This window comes from Alligator mississippiensis, chromosome 3 (assembly GCF_030867095.1).
Source record: "Alligator mississippiensis isolate rAllMis1 chromosome 3, rAllMis1, whole genome shotgun sequence".
NCBI lineage: Eukaryota > Metazoa > Chordata > Crocodylia > Alligatoridae > Alligator > Alligator mississippiensis.
In genome coordinates, this window is record NC_081826.1 from 50369767 (window position 1) to 50395564 (window position 25798).

Genomic DNA, 25798 nt, shown 5'->3' on the forward strand with positions numbered 1-25798 from the left:
GAGGGAATTAAAAAGTCTCTAAGTGACTTCTTGCATAGACATTTAGCAAAATTCATTTTCCTGTTCAGGTTCTATGATATTTTATCTGATTAATGTGGCCTTTTCAACATATGTAAAAAAATAGTGGAAGTTTATGGTTTATTGCTTCATCTTGAATTCCCATGTTTGAAAAGATTGATATCATAAGGCAAACAGCCAGGGCTACACTGCATTATAAAATAGCCTTTTCCTTTGCCAAAATACTGATTAAATGAGTTCTGACCTATATTGTTTTTTACATCAGTGCCCTTTCACTGAAAAATGGAAATAGCCATAATTAACCTCAATGAAGCATGACTTAAAAGAGGAACCAGATTTTTATAGAAGGCTGTATAAAATACTTTTAGATGTTTAAAATTCTGGTGGCTGCTGCAGTGTGTTGTGTTGTATACCCAAGGGATCAGACTAGAGTTAGATTTAGAGATATGCTTCTTTCAAGGAGAAAACTTAGGCAAGTGGGAAACTATTTTGCCCAATAGTTCAAAGATTTTATATTTAAGCCCCACTGTTCCAAGTCTCCTAGGTTGACTTTTCTTGCGCTGTTAGTCTAAAGGTATATTTATTATAGGTGGGCTGGTATTAAATCAGAAGGTCCAACTACACACAATGTTGAGGGAGACTGGAGATTGAAATCTTACAAAGAGTCTCTATCTTTCTTTTAAAAGATCCTGCACCTGAATGCCACCAAATTAAAACTGAAGTATTAAAATCCACATCTGAATTTTGTCTAGTCTTTATGTTTGGCTGGTGAAAGCACCAGCTGGGAACAATCAAATGAAAAATAAATATCTGTTTTCTCTATTGTGTTGTTGAGGAAGGAACAGCTTAAGGCAGTCACTTTTGCAGCTGCTCCCTTGCCAGTATATTTTAGATGAGTTAGCTTCTGGAAATCAATGCATCTTTCAGTTCCTGATTCTAACATAGAAACTTGCTGAGGAGGAGGAACAATCCACATGTTGAGATATGTTGAGAGAGCCATAAATCTAAAAATAAAATCCTATACATGGGAAAGAACTAGAGCCTCTGCTGATGTGGCTATACACACAACAGACCACAGCAGTCCCACAGAGAATAAGGTAGGAAAATTGACACAAAGGGGGAATAATAATGACTTCTCTTCCCAAGATCAAGGAGAAGTCAGTATGTTCAGTAAGGTCAATGCCAATCTTTCCTGTCCATTCTTAGGCACCCCCTTCATATCAGAATAACTCATATAGTTTCTCCCATTTAGCAGGTTTGCAAACAGTTCATGCATAATTTGTTCTGCAAAGATGGCAAATTTGCGATGCATGCTGTGCCCATCACCTCTCCCAAGAATGCCTTTACTTGTGAATACTACTTTTAAACTTTTGAGTCATGGATGCATTTATAGCAGTGTGCGGTCCCTCTTTAATTTAGAGAATCTGCTAAGCAGCCTGTCAAAGTACTATAGGCCTGTTTATTGCCTATGTACAAGAATTCCTACTGATTCTTATGGTTGAATATGCATCTCAACTGAAGTCAACAGATCCTTGGCATTTGCTGGATGTGGATTCTTGTTGATATTATGAAAATTATTATGCAATTATTACTATGTCTGATTAATCCCTTTCTGGTCAGTCTCATCATCCCATCAGCAGTCCCTCACTGTTGAGGATATTTGGCTGCCACAAAGGACTGCAGGTATGAGGAGAGGAAGGGAGAAAGGGAATCTGTTTGGTAAATTTTAACAGGCAGCTATTGAGGCAAGAACAGCTTGGGACAATAGACTAGCTGAATCTAGACAACCTGCTTTGTCTACAGGGAGTTGAAGCTGACACAGCAGTAAGTTACTGGTGACTCAAGAAAGATGCTAAGTGTAACCCGGGTACACCCAAGGGTGTGCCCTATTCTCATTTGAATAGGATGGGTAGGCAGGAGGGGGTGCTGTGAGAGGGATGCCTGAATTTCAGGCAGATCCCTCTTTCCTCTATAGAGTTAACCCAAGCCAAAGTTCTTAACTGTGTACAATTTATTAAGTTATAATATACATAAACATAAAACTAAATATCATATATATATATTTACACAGAGAACACTAACCTTTAACCAAGGTCAAACCCTAAATAACACTGTTTACAACATCACAATATAACATTTTCAATGACAAAATATAGGGCACAAACATGAACAATCTTAATAACATCTATTCCTTAATATAGTCCCTGACCCATGGCAAGAGATAGTCCTCCTTCCAATGGGGTCCCTTGGGGGGTGTCCAGGAAGCACCAGGGGCCCCTCCCCTTAGGGCCTTGACTAGGGAGGGGGGATGCTCACTCAGTCCCTTCTCTGGGTTTGCCCGCCCCAAATGTCTTTCCCCTATGACACCCAATGGCCCAATGACTCATGCTGTCTAAGGTGGTGGTGGTCAGGGTGCAGCTCGATGAGGTCTCCTCTACTGCAGTGCCTCTCCAGGCCCCTCCTGCACTGCTGGGCTCCTCTCCACCCTGTGCCCCGCTCTGGGCACCGAGGGCTCAGCTCGTCTCAGCTGCAGCACCACTGCTGCTGGCTCTTGGGTGCTGGGCCTCACGCTGCAGAACTACTATTTCCCTGTGCTCTGGCTCAGCACTGAGAGCTCTCTTAGCACAGGCTGGGCCCTTTAGGCTCTGGCCAGCTGTCCTCACGCTGGGTGGCTAACCCAAGCAGCCTCCACTGCTCCCCAGCTCCCAAGGCTCGGGCCCGTGTGCTGCCCTGTGCACTGTGCAACCTGGCCGCTTGCTCGGAGATGGGGCCTGAGCCACCTCACTGCAGCCCCCAAGGCCCTGCCGGGGTCGCAGGCTCAAGCCGCTACTTGGGGCTTGGGGCCCAAGCAGTCTTACACTGCTCTCAGGGCCAGGTCTCCGTGCACCGTCCCTGCACACCATCAACAGCCCCAGCAGTCTCGCACCACTTCCAAGGCTGTTCCTCCAGTGGCAGCTTCAGGAGCCTTAGGCCTGTTGCCTGCTGAGGGAGAGCTTCCCCAGCTTGTCTTGGCTCTGCTCTTCTTGAGTCCCTCGCTGCATCTGCCCCTTGTGCTGGGCACGAAGTTCCTTTTATACGCTCCAGGGCTCCACCCCGAAGTCTTCCGGACCCGACAGTTTACAGTCTTCAATCAGGTCCAAGGGAGCTCTTCTCCCCCTCCCCCCAGGAAAGAGGCATGACTTTATTTCTCCTGCTGCTTCCTGATTGGTGGATGGGCTCCACCAATCAAAACAGCAGGATCGCAAACCTGGGTCTCAACCCAAGCTCTGAAAGGTAAGCCTGCTACATAAGCATTAGCATGTAAGCAAATTAAGAGGGGAAGACTCAGAGAGAGAGAGAGGAAGGATGTAATAGGGGTTTATAGTAGGGAAGGCTTGGTTTAACCATTGTACTACCCAAAGTCAGAGAAGAAAACACAGATCAAGTCCCACCAGTTCTCAAAAGAAGACCAAGCTAGGAGCTTTGGGTTCAGGAGTATAAGCTTTCTGAATAGTGTGTCCTGTCTCATATTGTTTTAAAAAACTGTACAAAGCCTATTCGTATCTGTATCCCTTCTCACCTGTCAGGTAGCTTCTGAAGAGTTAAGCTGTAAAAAAGAAGGATCAAAACTCTGATGATAAATTCTGCAAAAAGGGATTGTCTTAAATGACAGGAAATTCATCTTCTGGCCTATGAATAGGGACCTACTTAAAATCGTATTTTCATGATGTTTGTAGAAACTGCAAAAAACAGCAGTTTCTGTGATCACCATGAAAATGGTGTTTTGTGCAATCTTCATTTTTGTGACCCCTCCCCCCCCAATAAAAGCATACCAGAATGCAAAGAAAGGGCAGCAATCCCTGCAGCCATAGAGCACATGGTTTGAGAGAATGGTACTGAGATGCTGAGCTAGTGACAGACTCAGTGAAGGTGCCAGTCAAGAAAACAAGAGGGTTTGGTGCTATCTTTTAAGAAGCTAGATGCAATACTTAAGTCTGAAGATGAGTGGTTGGCTTCTTGGCCAATCAATGGTAAGGGGCATGGCTGACAAGATCCCTTGGCCAGTCAATGGGGCGGGGGGCGCTCACTGCAAAAAGACCACGACATTGGCTCCGTGTGCCATGAACAGCCTGTGAAAATCCTTTTGTCTCACCACAATTTAGATAGGTCCCTACCGATGAGGCCAGGCAGGGAGGCTGTGGATTCTCTCTCTTGGGGTATCATAAAGATAGAGAGGTGTATAATGAGAACACCCAAAGCCAGGAGTGATGCCTGAACATTATTCAAAATCCTGAGGATTAGTGTGGGAGTTCAGTGGGGATTCAGTGGCTGAAGTCCCCCATGGCAGTCTGATTAATGTTTCAGACATAGGTCACGTGTAAACGAAATGAGGGGCATGTGTGCACGACTCTTTAAAGTGGGTTAAATGCTTTTGTGCTGCTTTAATAGTGTTGGTGTTTGCACCTGTTGGCAGTGTTTTGCTCAGTAATTCCAGCTGCTGTAGCAAATTTGGTGGCATAATGTGCCTTAAATGACATGGGGAGCAGCAAACTAAAACTCCTCTGAGGAGTTTTAGTTTGCTGTCCTACAGCCACGTAGTGAAGCACTGGGCTCCGTGCGGCACAGGGGCTCTGCAGGAAGCCCATGCAGGCAGCCTGGCAGCAGCCCAGAAAGGCAGGCTCTGCCCAAAATCTTTTTTTTTTTTTCCCCTGGAGCCTGCCTGCCTGCCTGAGCTGCATGGGGGCTCGGTGCTTCCCTCCATGGCTATAATGCCCCCCTGGGACTGCCCAAGATGGGTTCCTGCAGGCGGGTGCCACCTGACGGGGGGTCTACTGCTGCTGTGGAGGGAAGCACCAGCCCCACCCCACAGCCCAGGGACTGCTCTGTTCACCGGAAGCTTGCCCTCTCCCCACCACTGGAGAGGCAAGTAAGTTCAGGTGTGTGCGCGACAGGGTGGTTTAAATGGCCCTAAATTGAAGCGATGTTTTAAAAAACTCACTGCTTCGATTTAGAGCTTCCATTTTGTCTACACACACTCATAGGCACTTGGCCAGCTTCTGTTACAGAGTGATGTTAACAATGGGAACAGCATGACATGCATTTGCAAGGGCCAGCAACTGTTTATCGTACATTGAAAGCTGGAAACACACTGGCTGATTTGCTTTGGGTAATATTTAGCAATCTTGAATGATGAATGTTCAGGAAATGTTCTCTTTCTTTTCATATGGCATCAGATATCTACTTCCAAATCTATGAGCCGCTGTCTGGTATTATCACTCAATGTGTGGATTCCATCTACCCCATCTGGGTATATATAAAGTTTGCAGATTTCAATTAAGTATTGTGCTGTTTGTTGGACACTGCATTCACACAGGCGGCTGTCCAAAATTTTCATCGTGTGAAGCATCTGTATCCAGATCTTAGTCTGTTCAGCTTGACCCATGGTTCTCTGCCAAGGTTGTGCCCAGTGGGAGACTCATTTAGTGTTGGTATAAAACACTGTAGGAATAGGTCTGGCTTTTCCCAGCAGTTGCTCTACTCTGTTGCTGCCCAGTCTCTTGCTGGAGCTCATGGGGTTTATCTACAAATGGTTTCTGATTTTTAAGCCTCTTAAGCCTCCATCTGTTTGGGTCTCCAGTTAACAGTTGATGAAGCAGTTGATTTTTGTCATCTCTTGCCTTTTGCCAGTAATGATGTTGAGTCTGTCTTCTTATATCACTTAGTCTAATGCCTGAGAGTGCAGGGAGTATCTGTGTGTGTAGGTTGTGTAGCCTATAATGAGTCTCTGCACACTGTTAAGTACAGTGTCAGGCTTTTTAGTGTGACAACTTTGGGACCATACAGGAGGACAATATTCTGCTGCGGCATATCCCATTGCAAGTGCAGTGGTTCTGAGCACTTTGAAATTGATACCCCATGTTGTGATTGCATACACAAGGTTGGTCTGCTGCTGAGCAGAAAATTGGAGATGGTACCCATGCTCTTCTCATGATTTGAGACAGGCTGGGGCACTCACTCCAAATAGGTGTGGGGAAGAGTGAGGTCCCTTTTTTCAAACAGGGCATACTGGTGACCAAGCAGACCATCATAGAGATTTATGAGGTCTAGTAGATGTTGTGGCAAAGGCAAAAGGTCCCTTGGCAGCTGGAGTAGAAGAAACTATGATTAGCAGAGAAAAAGCTGCTGGGGGTGAAGGATGTATGGAACTGGAGAAACAGAACCTGTTGCTCAGGACTAAAGCTAGTGGCTCAAACAGGAGAAGAGAATTTAAATATGGCAATGAAAAGAGAGACATGGGGGTATGATGGTGTTAATGTTGCTTTGTGCTTCAACATAATTGAAGTACAAAGTAAAAAAATTGTATTTCAACATAATTACTTGTCTTAACCTAACTGTTAATCATAAGATAGTGTGACAAGAACTGTTTTTCACAAGTCAGTGGTTGAATGATTTGCTAGACAGAAGCATTTGAAACTAGGAGTGCACCGATAAAGATTTTCTTGGCTGATACCAAAAGCCAATGATGAAATTAACCATATCAGCCAATGCCAGTCCAATAACTGATATTTAGTAATAGTGCAGGCATTTTAAACTACTGACATAAATAAACCTTTTTTGTTTGTTTTTGCATTCCACACACACGCCTGCCTCCTGCCTGCTCCGGCCCTTGATGAGGAAGGCGATGACCGTCTTATTCTCATGCATGTCATCCCCTCGCCCATGGCTCCTACCCACAGCCCCACTCCCTGCACACCATGTGCTGTCATCCCAGTTGGGAGGGGCAAACCCTCATGCAGAAAATGGTGCCAGGCATATTTGGAGCCCCAGAGTGTGCAGCTGTATGAGCACCAGTGGGCCCCGTGCAGCCAAGCTCCCGCAGCCTCCAGGGAGAACCTGCTTTTGCAAAGGCACCCGGTGCCCAGCAGAGCAGAATGTCCCTCGCATGGCACCTTACTCTGCCCATGCACAGCCCAACATCTCCACTGCAGCCCCTGCACTCAGGCCTCTGCTGTGCATGTGGCATTGGCATGGCAGTGACAGCAGCAGGAACTGGTAATGATACCTTTGTTGCTGAGAGCAGCACCCTGTGACTGCTCCCCAGTGCCCTCTCTTCCTTCCTCTCCTTGCTGGGGGCTTGTAGTCCGCCACAGGCCCAGATTGGTGTCAGGGCACAAGCACCAGACTATGTTCACCAGGGTGCTCTGGGCATGTGGCTGTAATTATTGGTAACAACAACCAAAAAAAAGCTGATAGCCAATAATGCCATTTCTCGTTTTACCGGTGTTGATCCAATAGTCAACCGATATATTGGTGCACCCCTGTTTGCAACAGTAGCAAAACATAAGGAATCAGCACACTTTTAAAAATCCCCCAGCACTAAACAATAATCTGTTACTACAAGAACTTAATTTGAATCTGCAATTTAATTAGAAGTCATACAATGACCTCTGCCTTCTGTTCAACAAGAGCCACTTTCAACAGCAGAATTTCTCTCTCGCCTGGCTATCTAATTAAAATACCAGTTAAACACTTAACCTTGTTAACCTTTAATCAATAACAGAGAAATGATGCCTTCAAATTGTTATTCAGTTCATATTGTATAGAGCAACAGTGAAACTCTCTTTTGGTGAGGAGGGCTCTCATGTGACAAATCTACAGTACTGGGAGACATTTATCTTCTTTAGTGTGTAGCTTTCTTGATGGTAGAGAAATGGGTGAATGACCTACTAACATGCTCAAATAATCTAATACATTTTAATGACATTTTTTCAAGCAAGACACTCACATTTTTTCCTTTTCCCACCCATACTCAGTAGTTATTGCTTCACTGTGAATGTGTGTGTCAAGGTTTTAGCAGAAGTCCTTCAATTTAATTACTTGAGCCCCTGGTTACTCTAGGGTATGAACATTTGAACAACTGACTGTGGAGTGTGGGTGCAAACAATGATTTGCAGGACCCAGTTTAGGTTGCCTAAACCTATACCTGGAGTGGCACATGCAAGTATTTGCTGCTGCCTGGAGAAGTATGGGTATCCCAAGGTAAGTAACTTGCAGGGTGGGGTAGGGGCTGGTGGGATGGGGGAAGCTTGCAGGTTCACAGGAAGTGGGGGGGAGGGGTTAGTGGATCTGGGGTGACTGGCAGGTCAGGAGGGAGGGGTGGCCTGGTTGGGGGTAGGGTAGTCAGGGTGCTAAAAATAGTCCATTCAGGGTCAGGTGGGGTAGGAATAGCACAGCCTTCAGGCTGCGGTGAGTGGATGGGCTTTTCCAACCCCAGGACTGTGCTGTAAATGTATGTTGGCATTCACTGGATTAGGTTAACCCATGTCAATATAAAGTTATTTCATCTCCTGAGGTGAACTAATTTAGATTAGATGTACCATTTTGGGGGCAATTTAAGCTCTGGAAACACCTGCATGACTGGGCATTTAGATTGATCTGACCTTGGTTAATCTAAGATTTTTCCACACAGTTTTTCATGCAGGGGTTCTCTGTGACAATTGTTTGTCACATTGCTTGTGCAATGCCTTTGTCTTTGTGGTATGTAGAAGCTAAATTGGTATAAGTTCCTTCTCTTTTATTAAAGGTTCTAGACATTAGATCATGTTGGTCTAAGAAAGCCACTTACTTGATCCAGATTGCATTGCATTACCCCAATTGTGCATGACAACTTCAAGGTCAACTGTTTAGAATTTCCTTGCATAGGAAAATTCCCCAGACAGTGCAGAGTTGGCATATATAGCTTCCCACCACTAGCTGCCATGGCTGAGGACCAGGGGCAGATCCACAGCAAGTACAGTGGTATGGTTGCACCTCCTTTGGGCTGTGCTGCATGTGAGCTCTTTGCACAGGGTCAATGAAGAGCCCATGCTTTCACACACCTTCAAGCCCAAGGGATAGCTCTGTTGCTGCCATTCATCCCCTTCTTCCCTCTTTTGTGGGTTCTGGAGTTCTGGAGCTGCATGAGAACAGGGCTGCTGGGTGGGCCTGCTCTGACCAATTTGTGAGCTCAGAGCTCACCACTCATACATAGTTCAGGCAAGAGCCCTCACTGACTGGGCAGTGAGCTTAGAGCTCACTGTGCATGTATAGCTAGATAAGCATGGCAAAGCCAAAGCGGGGTGGGAGGAGGGGGTGGTGCTGGTGCGTGCAGCCCCTTTTGCTCTGTACCTGGATCCAGTGCTGCTGAAGAAGGTGATGGTGGCTAGAGCGCTGCTACAGTCGTGTGATCTGACCATCTGTGGAATGGCTCCTTAGAAGCTGTGGAAGCTGATTAGAAACCCTTCAATAGCATGTTTGGAATATGTAAGTTCCCCTTAGACAGATTTTCCTGATCACCTGTTTAAGAAGGTATTTGGAGAATCAGAATGCAACTACTCTGCATGGTCAAGACTCCTTTACCTTTCTCCCTTTTATCTTTGCATACACCTGCCTTCTGCTTACTGCCAGATCCATTTCAGCTCTGCTGCTGTCACCATCAAACACCTTTCACAGCCCGAGAGGGACCAGCATCCTCAACATAACAGCAATACTGGTGATGCACAAAATAAACCTGAATATAAGAAAATTATTTCTGACTCTCATCTTCCTACGTTTGTCATGCATTACTTGTGACTATCAAAAAGATCCACATTTTTCAGCTAGAACCATGAGTTTTACAAACTTCCTGTGAAGATTTTATACAACTTATTTTTTTCCATAATAAAAATATCTATATAATGCAAGACTTTTCATAGTTAGCATATTCCATGGCTAGTCTGCTGCTGTGTTTTACATTTAATGCTGGTGAAGCTCCATTGAAATCAATCAAGAAGCAGAGGTGTCAAAGTGTTGAAATAGAATGGTAAATCAAGACCTGTGTTTGGAAACTAATCATAATAACAAAACCAGCAGTATCACTATGTAGACATCCTACTCAGAACCCCAAAAAAATCTTCCAGCTTAGAATCTGTTTCCAAAAATGCCAGATCAGCATTCTTGAGAGGGATGTAGGGCCCTATCCAAAGCTCAGTGGGAATCTTTCCACTGTTTATAACAGATTTTGGATCAGGCCTGTGGGTTTCACAGTGTATCCCATTATTAGGACATACTCTATGAGTTGCCCCATCTTAAATGACTCTTGAAAAATTCTAATATCAGTGTCTCTATCATTATCCTAGCTATCCATCCATCACAATAGTGTCAGAGTGCACTGTTGCTAACACATTTTTGTTACTGTCTTTCTCCTATACAAAGATACCAACAAAGTTAAGAAACTGCTTGCATTTAAAGGTTGATCCCACCAGCAATCTTACTCTGATGTAACAATAATAAGAGTTCACCCTTTTTCTACTTGCAGACTGAGCCAGCATGTTTTCTTTGAGATTGCACAGACACAATACTTCTATTGGCAATATAGTAAAAGGCAAATACAGACCCAGAAACAAAGTTTCACAGCAAACACCCTTACAAGTGCTGTAGCCATCAGCTTTCCCTTTTCCAAAGAAAAAAGGAGTCTTCAAGATGTCAAGCATACTTTTATGCTTTTTTCTTTTAGAGTGAAGTTGGCTTCTTTGCAAGGGAATACAAATTGTATCTCTCTGCTGCATAGTGACCAAGGAATTTCTTCATGGAGAGATTTCCACTGAGAATGTTTGTGTTCAGAGCTGAGTTTAATTGGATAGAAGAGTTGTTCTCTTTGCTGTAATATGTTTCAGGGAGATAATTATTTCATTGGCCTTATTGTTTCTGGATTTCTTGGGATAAGCACAAACATGAAACATTTAGCAGCATATTGTCAGTAACCTAAGTAACCTTAGTAAGCTGGGCTTTGGACTTAATTATTATTATTTTTTTTAGAGTTCTTATTTTCTAACAGCCACATTCAATCTTTATTAAAGCCTTTCTAATTGATTCACATCATGGCCTCTTGTTTATTATGAACTGAAAAATAAAGACTATTAATTCTGAAGTGATTGATGAAATCTGTCAAAAACTTACTAGCCAAATACTGTCTCCCTGTTTTGGTGTATAAAGACCCTTTCCATAGTCTATGATTATTAGTAGGGCTGTGCAAAGCTTCGGTCACTGATTTGATTCGGCAGACTTTTGGCTTGATTCGGTGGCTGAATCTCCAAATCCAAATTGAATCAGGGGACCCTTTAATCTCTCTGAATCACATCAGAACCCTCTGAATTGATTCAGAGAGATTTGGAAAGATTCAATGATTCAGACAGACACAGCTTTACACATTTTTTCTACATACCTTAAGGTACCACACAGTCTGTGAATACTGAGATGGTGGGGCAGATGGAGCATCCCACAGGAGCGTTGGGGGGTGGGGAAGGGGGAGTCCCCAGCATACTCGGCAGCAGACCCAGAAGTGGACAAGAAGCACTTCCTGTCTACTTCCGGGTCTGCAGGGGAGCACGCTTGGGGTCCTCCCTGCGCCCCCCCCCCCCCAGCTCGGTGACTGGTGCATCCAGGGCACCCTTGTGGCCAAGCTGGGGAGGGCACAGGGGAGCCCCCCAGCATGTGTGGTGGCAGACCTAGACGTGGACTGGAAGTACTTCCGGTTCATTTCTGGGTTTACCGCTGAGCATGTGGGCGGCCCCCCCATGCTCCTGTGGGATGCTCCATCCATCCCACCATTGCAGCATTCACAAGCCGTGCCTGGTATCTCGAGGTATGTAGAAAAAACTTTAAAAGCTGTGTCTATGGCCGAATCGCTGATTCTCCAAATCAGCATTGAATCTACAGATTCAGATTCAGCCGAATCAAATCGGGACAGCGATCTGAATCAATGAATCCAATCACTGTCTCTAATTCGGGCCGAATCTGAATCCGAATCAAATACGGCCCATTTAACACATCCCTAATTATTAGTGTAGAAGAGGTTCCGTGATATATTTGCTGAAATGTATCTATGACATGGGGAAACTGGCATGCTGTGAAATTGTTCTGCTACACTCAATTTTCTACTCATGATGCCAGAAGTGCTCTGGATTTTTGTAAAAGATTTTGAATTTTATATGATGTGCTTAATCTGACTTGCAAGCACTCTTTGTACATCTGAAAAAGCTACATGTAATAAGATAAACTTCACAATATGTTTTATCAACAAGAACTTTGATTTGCTCAAACACTTGTAATCCTTAACTATTTCTTTCTCTATAGGTTTTCAATGAATATAGAGGGAAAATTGCATTTATCCATGGTATATTCCATTTTACAAATTTCATGGCATGCAAAACCTGTGCATGGCACGGTTTCAGAATATGAACATTTTTAGTTTGTACTCCCCAAACTGGCTGTCACAAAGAGATATTAATAACAGAAAGACACTGCTAGATAATTTTGTAAATTATAGATAATGAAGAGTATTCAGATTTCACAATAAATAGCAAAGATCCTAGCATCTGGCAGGATTTACATATGGTGTTGTAATATTTTCCCATAATCTGGTAGATTGTAAAGCATTATACAGCTTCAGTTTTTATCCTATTCAGTTTATGAAGCTGCAAGCAGGCCAAGACCAGGCCTTTGGGCATTGCTGTCTTTGGTCAGCATTACATGCCCATATGAACGATTTAGCTTCAGTTGTCCTGGGGGAAGAGAAATCAGCTTTGAAGATGCTGTTCCCCTGTTTTCTAGGTCTCCTTGCTGTTGAAGATCACTTTTTCTTTCACACTCAACAACTACTCAAACCAAGTAGAATTTTGTGCTCTTTCAAGATCATACTGTGAAAAGTATGCTGCCTTTCCCTGGGGAGCCCCATGCTGGGCACATGTCCCCTACCCACCTGACAGCAGTAGGGGGCACAACTCCACACCAACATTGTCACCTCTGTTGCTGGGTGGGAAGGGGTTGTATCACCATGGTGGCAAGGGGCTCCCAGGGGAAGGGCAGAAGGGCAGGGAGCCCTGAGCCCAAAGTGGGCAGCCCACATCCAGTCCAAACCCAAGTACAAAACTGGGAGGCATATGCCCCCCCATATCCGCCTCCGAGGGGGGGTGCATGCAGTGGCAGGGAGCTGCCCTTCCTTATGCTCCCTGGACTAGCCACCCGTGGCTCTGTCCCACTTCCTGCCTGGGCCCCAGAGCTCCATGCACTGCCCTGGGTGGGCAGCATCCCCAGCCTCAGCCCCTGCCCCACTCCCTCACCATGGGGGCCTCAATCTGCCCCCATGCACACCCTCTACCCTTCAGAGACTTACATGCAGGGAGCTGCTTTCCATGCTATGCAGCTTTTTCCCAGCCACATGCATGTGTGTGGGCATGCATGTGCACATGGTGCCACCTGTGTCCTGCTCCCACCACCCCAAGCAACCTCCTCTGCAGGCAGGAATGCTGCCAGCCAGCAAGGGGAAACCTGGATCCCTTCACAGTGCTGCAGATATTAGACAAAAGCTGTTCTGGAGTCATGCAGCCCAGGGCTGGGACTTGATGATCCCATTCCAGGACTGTCTCACCCCATTAGGGACAGGTGGTCACCCTAGACAACAGGGTTGTCAGTGATTAAACCTGGTTGCCCTGCTTTCAGTACAGAGCTGCTGTGTCAGCTTCAGTGAGCCCAGAGAGCCCTAGGGAAGCTGCTTCACTGGGTCTCTGGTCTTGCTGCAACTGACATGGTGGTAGGCCCACACTCTGCCCAGTGGGAGCAGTGAGTGGGTCCTGCTCCTAGTCCTGCCTCTGCTCACCAAGTCCCTAGCGGCAGGTCACAGCTGTGAAGGTGAAGAACAGCCAGAGCAGGTTCTTTGGCTTAGTGGAACAGTTGCACAGTAAGGCAAACAACACTAAGCTGATTAACATTGTTCAGCTTACAGTGTAAGGCCTACAAGGCCCTGATACAATTCCACTAAGAGCTATCTTGTGTCCAAAAATGTTGTTTTGCCCCTTTCCTTTCTGTTTTCAGTTTCTTTTTTTTCTACAGAAGCTGTTGTGTGTCACTGTTACTTTTTCCTTGTTTTGTGACATGTAAAGAGCAAAGATGGAAATAATTATTTTAAATTACCCAATAAACATATAAAAATAAAATTGAAATAGGATTAAAAGAATCATACTCTCCTATTGGTCATTAGTTCTGATATTGTTTTTGCACAATACGGTGGTTCAGATATACAAATGTTAGGTTTTGGCTACCAACTAGTTAAAAGTTATCAGTACAATAGCATATAAAAACCTATATTAAAACAACATTAAGATTGTAAAGTAAATATTCAAGCATTAGGAAATATCAGAATTAAGCCTGGTTGTACTATCTTAATTAAGCCTCATTGTGGCCATAATATGGACTGGATGCATTTGAGGCCTGAAAACTTGTCTAAAATTCCTCCCAGCTATATTACTGGCTTAATAAAAGATATTGCCAAATGAATCTTGCTTCCCACACATAGTTTGGCAAAGATTGGCAAACAACTTGGAACAGGGTCTTGAACAAGAAACAGACAATTATAACAACAGCATTTCCACCTATAATACACATATATAGTTATGGTGCATATTGCTATTTCATGTATTCTTTTTGTACTTAGACTCAATTCTCTAAAAATCATTATAAATAAAAAGAGTAAAAATCACATCGGGACTTGGATGTTAGGATGTGCACACATATTGATAAATTTTAATTTAGGGTCTGATCCAAAGCGCTTTGATATCAGTGGCACTATTTTCATTAATTTTACCAGACTTTAGGGGACTTATTTCCATGCAAGACTGTAAAATTTACCTCTCGAAGTTAGAAGATAGAAAGCAGAAGTTATTGATAATAGAAACTGACAAGTTATTTCCTTGAGTTTCTGCCGCAGTATAATTTTTAAGGAAACAAATGAAATACTGTATTTACTTGAATCCAAGATGACTTTAAATTTAAGATGACCCCCCCATAATTTGATTCTATACATGGAAAATTACAACTTTATGATTTTCCATGTACAGAATCTCATTATTTGAGAGTAGTCTTAAATTCATTCCCACACCATTGTGGCAGGGAAAGTGGTGGTGGGGGCAAGGGGACCTCCCTTGCCCTCCCTGCCAGCTCCACCCTCCCTCCTTTCCTCATGCTTCCCCCCCCCATTGTGTTTCCTCCCCTGCCACTTGCCCCTCCAATGCCTACCCCACTGGTACTTGTTTCCCCCCACCACCTGCCTCCCTGCCATATGCTCCTGCACCCCAACCCTTTGCCCCACCTGTACCTTTGCCTGCTGCCCCCCTACCACCTGTCCTGGTGGCATGCCTGTTGCCTACCTACCATGCTTTTGGCCCCTCCGTCCACTGCTTACCATGCTGCCTGCACCTCCCTGCCACTTATCTTCTCTGGTGGCTCTGGTGGCTATGGCTGTGAGGCAGTCAGTGCAGCAGCCACAGTATAAGCCCTAGCCTAGCCCAGCCCAGCTCAACCAGACAGAAGCAGTAGTGGCATTTCTGGGCCTAGCTGGGTCAGGAGGAACCAGAGGAACCAGAGCTGAAGGTAAATAGTGGAGAGAGGGCAAATGGCTGGAGGAGGGCAGGAGGCAGGCAGGGCAGGATGTGTGGTCATCCCCAACCTGCATACCTCAGGTCTCCTCCCCACCACCACCACCACTCCCAGGGCATGGGGTGGCTCAGCTTTAGCTTTGTCTCTGGGCCCTGAGCCTCTGTGTATCTGTTGATTGGTTGCTGAGTAACTAGCTATAGTTAAAGCAGCTAAAGAGGGTTTTGCCCTGTTGATTCTAATTTCACAATTTAAGAAGTGTTCACCCATCTTCTGTTTCCCTATGAGTGAGATCTTCTTTCCCTTGGGACAACCAACCTAGACAGAGCAATGACAACAGACTTTAAAACTACACAGTACAAATTTATACGAAAGCTCAACACATATGTTAACTTCTGTACAAGGTTGTGTCATATTTGTATGGATTTGTACATTTATAATCCTGGCTTATGAACAACAGTGATCAATCTGCTTTCCTCCCAAATAGTTTGAAAATAAAGTCCTAAAAATCCTAGTCAGTCTGCTATTTGCAGGGGAGAGATGCACACAAAAACATGTTCTTTCCTTTTAAGGATTTACTTTCCTGACTAACCTTCCTAAATGCGCCATCACATTCTCCCAAATGTAAAAGCTGTTGTTTATAGACAACATAACAAATATAAAATCCAAAGGTGACTGGAATTGTTCCTTGGAGCATTTCCATTGTAAACATTTACACTACTAATAGCTTTGAGTTTGGAGAAGCTGCTAGAGCATGTTAAATGCTAGAACATTGTCTTCCAGGCACAGTATACTTGGTTATTTGTCTGCTTTTGCACAGCTGCCATTGACTTTGGTTTACTGCCAGAGGGACCCACATGGTATCATAGTTCCCCTCTTCACTATGCTCTTAAAGAACAAGAGAGTTAGAGCTTATCCTGTCTCTAGTGGATGAGAAAGAGAGGGGCGTTAGAGGTGGGGTGCTACAAGGTAATGTGGAGTTTTGCCTAAGCAGATCCTGGGACTGAGGTTAAACAGAGGGAGGACACACAATAAAATTCTTTGTTTAGGATCAGCTTAACTAAAGGCGCAGAGAGAAGTGACAATTTTTGCCCCATCTGACTGCTGAAAGTGCTCTACAGCTGTGACAAAATACAGGTACATGGCTGCAGAGCACTTTAAAAGGGCCTGATCCAATAACAGTCTGAACCTTCACTATACAGCTCAGCTGACACAGCCCAGCTCTGCTCCCAGCACTGTTTTCAGAATGGGAGGGGGGGAGGGAGCAGAGAAGGCTCATTCTGGGGGTTACCCAGGCTGTGCTGGAGTGTGGGGTGGGTAGATTGGAGTCCCCCTGAGGTGGGGGGCTCCAACCCCTCCCCCACTCCAACATGGCTGGGGAAACCCCAGAATGAGTTCCCGCTGCTCCCTTTGGACTTTCTGTGATGTGCCATGAAGTAGACCCAGGAGTTGCACTTCTGTCTGTGCCTTCTGGGTAGATGGCTAGAGATCATGCACTGCTGCTCTTTCCTCCCTCTCCTCTTACAGAAGAAAATGATCAGCTTGTGTAAGTGGCTGCTTCTCCCTCTCTGTCTAAGGCTGCCAGATCACTTGGGGTGGGCCAGCATATTTGTTTCTTTCTCCTTTTCCCCCTCAAGCTAACTGCTTGTTCCTTTCCCTTCTACCATAAAGCTATTGGATCACTTGTAATACTAAAACTGGTTCTAGCTGACTAATAGCAAAGAAAAAAATTGCCATCATCTCCCTCCCAGATCTCTTCTGCTACTGAAAATATTTCTGATCATGTAGTTGATTTTAATTAAGGGCCAGATGCTGATGCTGGGTATCATCTTACTCTATGAGTAGTCTCATGGATTTCCACATGATCACTTGTGTAATTAGGTGCTTCTTAATAGGCATGTCTATATATGCTATTAAGGTGAAACAATAAACTCCAGTACATATCATGCAGGAGTTTATTGCTTCTAGGCACCACATTTACATGTGCACCCAGGACTGCAGCATGTTGAGCCAGGTCAGAGCAGTCCCAGGTGGCAGGGGGCATAGGAGGTCAGCCTGCCAACATGGGGCTGCCCTGACCTGGCTCAATGTGCTGCAGAGGGGCTGGCTGAGGCACCAGGGAGCTCCACTGCAGGGCTACCCACGTTGAAGCTCTCTCATGCTCCAGCCAGCCCTGCCAGTGTCTATATATGCATTGTAGTGAAGTACTTTACTCTGCTGTGGGATAGTACTTGTATATACATGTATTATTCTGTGGTAGAGTAAATTAAGTTAGTTTACTCCAGCCTAATAGCGTCACACATGTAGATATTGGTGTTTTATTGCAGAGGTAATTAGTCAGCTCCGCAGTAAACATCTCATGCAGATGTGCTCAGTGAGAGCAGGAGAATTGGGATATGGCACAAAGAAACACATAAGTGTTTGTGAAGGGACCTAGCTGATACATTTGGGATTCTGAGAGGTGCCTCTATTTATAAATTTATTTATAAATATATTTATTACTTTCCTACCCTGGAACTAGAAAGGGGTAAAATAGGTCCGTCTCACTTCACCTATTGAGGGATGTGGTTGTGGGTTACTTGGTGCCTGGTGGCTTTGAAGAAGTAGAGTATTGAACTCTTTCAGAGTAGCTCGAATAGATTACATGGCTAGCAAGAGGCCTTTAAGCTCCCAGTTTGAAAGAACTGCTGGAGCTTTTACATTTTTATCTAAGTATTTAGCAGTACCCATGCCTGTGTGAGGCACCTTCATCATTTCAGTACACAGTGACTTGAATACAGGAGGATTCTGCAGTATAATATTCTAATGAAATGTCCTAGTTGTACGAAGAGTACGCTCAGAGAACTGAGCTATAGATATACTACTGTATAAGCCCGGGGTGTCCAACTGGAGATACGACTGACACAAGTGGTATGGGCAGCTTATGCATGGCACACAAAAGGTTAAGGTGAGGGCTGGCAGCACAGTAGCTGATAGCGTAGGGCGCAGAAAACCGGGTAGCAGATTGGGGTAGGGAGATCAGAAAGCACAGCAGAAGATCAGGCAATGGAAGGGGATCCACGTGGCAGTCTGAAAGGATGTAGGACTTAATTTGTGGCACACGTGAAAGGTTGGCCACCACTCGTATAAGCTTTGGGTAATAGTTTTAACTTTTTTTTTTAAACATAATGTAGGCTTTCTGGCACATACGAAGGCCTGACTGGCAAATGAGTTACAGAGTTCAGTGGTTAGAACATTGATTCAAGAATTCCTAAGGTCTCTCACTAGATGAGCATCCTGTATTCATTTAATGGAAAGGCATCCAGCTTGTTTCTCTTCAGTTCTCTCCTGTGTTTTAGTTTCTTTTTTGAGATTTAACATTTTACTTTATGAAGGCATTGATAGTAGATGACCTCTAAATATCAGTTAGATATAGCAATAGACAACATGATAATAACTAGTTCATTATGGTGCAGAATATAAATTATTAGCCTTTCAATAAAGTTTCTGCCTCTTGCCAAAATGGTAAGTGCTTCCTCAGTAAATAGTGCAGGTTTTGACAGGGTTGCTATCACAATGAGCAATCATGGGAAGTTTTTTTTTCCCCCCACTCTCTCTATATGTTGGAAAGAGTAATTTTTATAAACAAATGACTTCTGTGTATGGCAATTCTTGATCTTTTGAGGAGAAGCCACTCTAACAGGCACACAAAATGTACAACAAATCATTGTTATAAACTAGAGCATACAATTTAAAGGAGATGGTACATGAAATCCATAATTAAATAATAAAGCATGGTCTAAAAGCTATTGTAAGCTGGCAATATATTATGGTGTTTCTTTGTACATTTATCTTAAATGCTGACAACAGCTAACTTGATATCCCATCTTAAAATGGTGTTATATTTACTGTAGTGGAGCTAAGCATTTGTTGCAGTTTGCCAGCACTTAGGTTTTGACAGCTTTCATTACTTTTTTTGAATTAAAACCATTTTTTGCTATCCTTTCTGAATTTAGGGAGAGGATTTTTTCCCCTTAAAATATGGGAGCATCACCACACAAGAAAAGTATACCATGTATGGTAAGACAAGAGGCAAAAATTGTATTAAGATAATGACTTACATCTTGTATTGAACACAAGGGCTACATGTTTTAGAACCTTGCCTTTTTGTGCTAGCATCTTAATGTGACAGTATACAGCAGCTTTTACCATGGAAATGAAGCATCTGCCCCACAGAATATGGCACAGAAGTGAGGGGAAGGGAATATTTGGTCAAGAGAGCAAATCCCTACATTGATGGAAAGCAAAGTGGAGAATGGTTTTCAAGGTCTTATTTAAAGGATCTGTACACAGAAAGTATATATCCTGCCCCAGAACTATTAAGCAGAAGCAGCATTAGATACACAATAGACCCAAAAGGTGCTGACAGAAGTGATAGTATGTTGCATAACCAGGCCCCTGAAGTGCTGAACAGACCTGTCCTGACAGAAGTACACAGCTGCAGAGTGCTTAAAAAATGTCCCATTGCATGACCATCTGAACCCTCATTAAATGAGGGTTCAGATGGAGGTGCTCCAAAGCAGAGCACCTTCATTAATGTCTGTCAGCACACACCGGGGTGGGGCTGTCTTCAGAATGGGAGGGGGAGAAGGGAGGGGTGGGAGTTCCATCTGGGGTTTTCCCAGCCTGAGCAGGAGAGTGGGGCAGGTAAATTAAGGTCTTCCTGAGGTTGGGGGGCTCCAATCCACCCTTCAGTGCAGGCTGGGCAAACCTCAGACTGAGAGCTCTCTGCTCCCTTCCCCTGCCTCCCATTCTGAAGACGGCACTGGAGCTGGGAGGTGGGAAAAGGGGGAGGGTGGCTGCAGAAATGCAGCTGGTCCAAACTGGAGCTGGGTCCCTCAACCCCCTGGGCCAAACAGCCAATGTCTGTTGGGCTGGGGGGATGCTGTAACTAATGGCACTTCCTGTAAAACACTATGAGTTACAGTGGGGAGTGGCATGTCTGTCAGTGCCCAAAGTATCACATTTCAGAGGCTCCTGTCTTTCAGAGAAAGGCAGTACAGGGGAAATGCATTCAGTCATAATGCTGCCTCCCATTCACCTAAATATTCTGAGGCCCAGAGCTGTGGGCAGAGTTTCCAGGCTCTGGGAGAAGATACAGAGATACCACCTCATCCCTATATCCCCTAAAAAGCCAACTGGGGCAGTGCTTTCTACATATTCTCTCTTTCTTTGCCCTCTACTAACTTGTGCTCAACTGCTTCCAGTAGTTCTCTCAGGGCATGTCTACAAGTTGCCCTATGGTGATGTAGTGATTCTGGTGGGTCACTAGGGGGCACCCCTGTGATGAGCCACCCACCTCACTGCACCTGACCACTTACCAGGCTCTGAGTGCCTCCCTGGGGCACCTCATATCTGGCCAACCCCCTTTCCTGGAGCACACACGCAAGCCTGGGGTCACTGCTGCCACCACCCAGGAGTCTTGGTCTTTTTGTGGCCCTGTGCCCCCTGGGATACACAGGCCTTGTAGAACTTGAGGGCACTTGACCCACTGCAAGAGCTTTGGCTGCTTCCCGTGGCCTGGAGCACAAATAGTAGGCTCCCTTAGTCAGCTGGACCAAGGAGAGACAAAGGCACACCCCTCTCCCTTTCCCAGCCAGTTCACCATGCTTAGAATGATGGAGAACTTTATTGATTACAGGGATTAGATTTGGGGCAGGGTGCAGGACAGAGCAATATCAAAGAATAACCTTAGAGCAAACAGTGTGGCTAGGTAGCTGTTGATCACCAGGGATCTGGGTTTTCCATTTCTCAAGGAAAAATAGAGAAAAACATGGATTTCCCATTTTTATCAGAGAAAACATAGACTTTCCCTTTTGGCAGAGAAACCCACAGATTTCCCCCTTTTGCAAAGAGCTCTGCAGGTTGGTAGAGTTCCAGTCTGCAAGAGTTGATTGCAAAAGGGGCGGGGAAACCCCAGTTCTGCCTGAAGGGGGAGGGGAGGGAGGGGGAGGGGAAGGGGGCCTGATGCTTTTAGTCAGTCCCTAGGCTTACCTCTGGATTACTTTCTCAGTGGAGCATATAAAGTAAGGTAAGTGGGGTTGGCAGGGGGCTGGGGCAGGGTGGGAAGCTGGCTGGGGACTGAGCTAGCTGGGGGGGAAGCTGGCTGCAGGGAGCTAGCTGGGGGCTGAGGAAGCAAGGAGGTGTTGGTGGAAGATGTGGAGTGCCCGACCGGCAGCATGTGTCCTACCAGTGGTGCTATAAACCCAACTGGGCTTGGCACCTCCATGCACAGCTCTCTTAAGGGCCTATAGCACTGCTCATGGTCCGTGTGCAGCCAGCCAGTATTCTATGTTTTTCACTCTCAGGGGGCAGAGGGGACTCATGCACCCCAGATGTGTGCATGGGGCAGGCTGCAGGCTTGAGTTCCCACCCTATTTACCTCCCATGGGGCCTCTGCAGCCCCGTAAGCATGACCCAGTGCAGCTGGGAACAGTGGGGCCACAGGGGATCTCCTCATCACTTTGCTGCCCTGGTGACATGCTTCCTGCACCTGACACTGCTTTGAGGGGCACAGGCCCATGCCACTGCCCTCACTGCAGCCCTGCATGCAGGAGGTGGGTCACCAGGGCAGTGGGGGAATGAGAAGCAGCGAGAAGGTTTTTTGCATAGCTCTGACACTCCCTGCTGTGCCGGGTTGCAGGGGGGTGGGGGAAGCAGGGAACATCAGACCCCCTGCTCACCACTGTTTCCTGCCACCCTGCTTCTCCCCCACCCCCCATGACCCGGCGTGGCAGGGAGTAGAGGAGCTGCATGAAAAACCTCCTTGCCACTTCTCATGCCCCCTCCACTGCCCCAGTGATCTGCCTCCTGTGTGCGGGGTTGCAGTGAGGGAAGCAGCATGGGGCTGCACCCCTCAAAGGACCAGCATGAGCAGGGGGTGCATTGCCAGGACAGTTTGGGGTGGGTGGGAGAGAAGCAGCAAGGAATCCCTGTGCAGCCCCACTGTCCCCAGCTGTACCAGGCCACACCCAACAGATTCTGGAAGCCCTGGGGGAGGGAAGCAGGGCGGGAGCTCAAGCCCACAGCTTGCACCTGCCCCAGATACAGATCTGGGGTGTGTGGTTCCTCCCTGCCCCCCAGGAATGTACATGGCCCTCCCTCTCCTCCAGACAAGCCACCTGTGGCCCCATGCTGCTCTTGGCTGGGGCTCTGCAGCTGTGCATTGCAGCCCCAAGCCCCACCCTGGACAGCAGCCTCAGTACAGATATGGGAGGTGCAGGTCCCCCCTATCCCCTGTGAGTGCGTGCAGCAGTGGGGAGCTGCCCCGCCGGGGGGGGAGCAGGGGCCTGTGATCTGATCAGTAGCCCTGGCAGCTGGGGTCCCCCTCCAGCATGGCTGGGGGAGCAGGAGCTGTGGGTGGGGGGCAAGGAGCACCAGCAAGGCTGTGGGGGTTGTGGGTAGGGAGTGAGAGGCTCTAGCAAGGCCAGGGGGGACTGTGGGAGGCCTTTAATTTCAATCATGGATTTTTGGGGTTTTAGCAGAGAATTTGTGATTTTTTTTTTTCTTTTAAATCAGGGAAAACCTGATGGATTCCTGTTGACCATGCATCTGCTGTACTGCAAGCTATATATCTAGATAGGTTTCAAGCAGCTTATTCACAAGTATTATCCAAAGGCTGGTTAAGCTTTCCTCTGGAGGCAGGCAGTTTGTAGTATGACCAGTTACAAGAGAGAGTGGCAGCTGTTCAGCAGCTCTTCCCCCAACCCCCCAGAGCCTAGGGCTTCAGCATGGGGGCTCTTTCCTTGCATTTCAAAATGGCTCTCCAAGATGGCTCTACACCTTCCAGGAAGAAGGGAGCCTATATAGTGATCTCATCACTAAGTTCCCACCAGAAGCAGCCCCGTTGGCTGATGCCTGGTGCTTTCAAGTGACCTCACCTTCCAGGTCCAATCAAGCAGGTATTTCTGATGCCAGGCAATCAGTTTAAAAAGCAAAACTGGTCACCTGGTGATGTGGGCCCCTAACCCCTTGCCATGAGGTAAGTGGCCAAACAATAAGGATTCAGGTAACCCAGGCAACCAGGTTGACAGACATGGGAGATAACTAGTCACATGACCTACAGAGGTGGGAAACTGAACAAGGGAGCAGGTTCCCCCTCCCTCAGGAGTTTATCTGTCCAGGTCACATAGGCAGAGCTGGTTGCTTAGCAATTGGAATGATAGGTAAGAAAACAATAGCAAGGAAAACCTAATAGAAGGATCTGAGAAAAACAAAAAAATCCTGCACTCACTAGCTGCTGCCAGGTGAGGGGGCAATCCCCACTGCCCCACACTGCATGGGGGGCTCTGCCCCGATAGCCGCTGCAGCAGCCAGAGAGTGTGAGGCTTTTTTTTTTTTTTAAAGAACTGGGAGCTGGGTCCTGGTGGGGCAGCCATGGAGTGGGGGACTGGAATTGTGGGTGGGGAATGGGGGCTCATGGCAGAGCCCCCCACACAGCATGGGGCTGTGGGGTGCAGCAGGGATGGCCCCCCCTGCCTGGCAGGAGCTGGTGAGTGGGGGCTTTTTTTTTTAAAACTGGGAGATGGGGCCTGGCGAGGCAGCCATTGACATGGCTGGGAGAGTGGGCGGGGGCCAGGGGGCACTCAGGAGAGTTGAGGGAGCAGGCAGGGGATGGGGCCTGGTGGGGGTCCCCACATAGTCCCTTCCCTGTCTCCTCCAGTCCACCCTGCCCCTACTTACTGGCACAGAGTCCAGGTCCAGCTCCCTGTGGCAGTGAGTGGGGACTGCCCAAATCTCTGATGCTCTCCAAATCTTTTCTGAATCAACTCAGAGAGCTTCGAATCGATTCAGGCCTTTTTATTGGTCCACCAATTCGATTCGGATTTGGAGAGGGTGGAATAGGGCCGAGTCTCCTCCAAATTAAATAAAGACCCGAAGTTTCGCACAGCCTTAATCCCAATCATGCAGGTGGTCCAATAAAGGATATTACCCACAAAAATCCTTGCCTTAACTGAGGTGACACAAATGAAGCAGAGGCATTTGGCAAGTTACTCCAACATCGTTTACAAATTTGTTTCTTGGTTCCCAGGAAAAAGGGGCCAGTTTATGCAAATAAATTAGTTCTGGAACTAGACACAGTGATGTCTTAATTCAACAAATAGAAATCACCTGAGTGAAGTTCTAGGTGCACTGCAATCAATGAAACTTTGGTCACTGAGGTTACTGGCAGAATTCCCATTGATGTCAATGAAGCTGGGATTCATCCCTAAATTGTAACCTTTTTGCTTTTACCGTTAAAGGTAAACACAACTTAACCACTTATTTTGAATAAAATATCCTGACTTCATGCCACTAATTTCAAGCAGAAACTGATTTACTCCAAAATGCTATAACTCTGCTGTTCAGCAAAGCAATAGAGCCAATTTGGTGACAAGTAGCTTAGAAGTCTTTGTTATTATTCATTACCTGTGTTTTCCTTTATTTAAAAAAATCATTTTAGCATAAAATATGGGTTTGCTGTCGCTATCTTGTTTTTTGCAGATTGGTTTATCATATTCCAGATTTAATAGTGCTCATGTTTGTTTGAGCAACTCTTTCAAAAATCTCATTACAATTTTTCTGACACATGGTGCTCTATCCAGAGCTAAATTATGGTGAAGAGAATGACAATTAAACAGACTCACTTAACAACTGATGGCCATTTTTGACACTAATTGCTAAAATATAAACTATATTTAAAAATGTTTCTAAGCATCAAGAAGCAAACTCTAATGTGATTTTCAATAAGCAAACCAGCCAGTCATCTTAGGGATAATTCTTCCAAAGTTTTGATCTATCAACTACATTTATTCAGCATGGTTGCAATTCAGTATTCCAGTACCTATAGTCTGGAATACTGAAACAAGTCTTTTATCAAATGTGCCCAATTACTTTTATGTGATCTTTCTCACTCATTAAGTGTTGCCAAGATGTGCAGTTTTCTTGAGAGTACATTGTTTAATGTTCTCCCTAAAGCTCACAATTCCTGGAAAAGAGAGTGTGAATCTCAACTTTAATTTTTTTAGGGTGAAATTCTAGCCCTGGAGTTTGCAGACAAATTTGAAGGCTGGCCAGAAGAGCTCAAAAAAGGTTTGGATAACAAATATTCCCTCACTTTTTATTTATATATCATGCTTATTAAGTCAATCTAATGTTTTTTGGTAGCCTGATGCATGACTTTTGAGCAATTGAGACTGGCAATCAAGCTCACTGCTTCAAGTCCATTATCTCTCCTTGAATCCCCATGCTGCCTCCCCATTACATACCAATTCAAATTTAAAATATAAGATTTTGTTTTCAAAGCTCTAGACAACTCCCTACCTATCTGCTCTGG

At 45.6% G+C, this 25798-nt stretch overlaps 1 protein-coding gene across 2 annotated transcripts in view; it reads left to right on the forward strand.

The window, feature by feature from the left end:
• SLC7A13 (solute carrier family 7 member 13) overlaps positions 1 to 25798 on the forward strand; it is a 92829-nt gene that overhangs the window by 59281 nt on the left and 7750 nt on the right. For both annotated transcript variants that reach the window (XM_059723933.1, XM_059723932.1), the window contains exon 5: positions 25491 to 25554. In XM_059723933.1, the coding sequence (XP_059579916.1) occupies positions 25491 to 25554 (64 nt within the window). The remainder of the gene's footprint in view (positions 1 to 25490; positions 25555 to 25798) is intronic.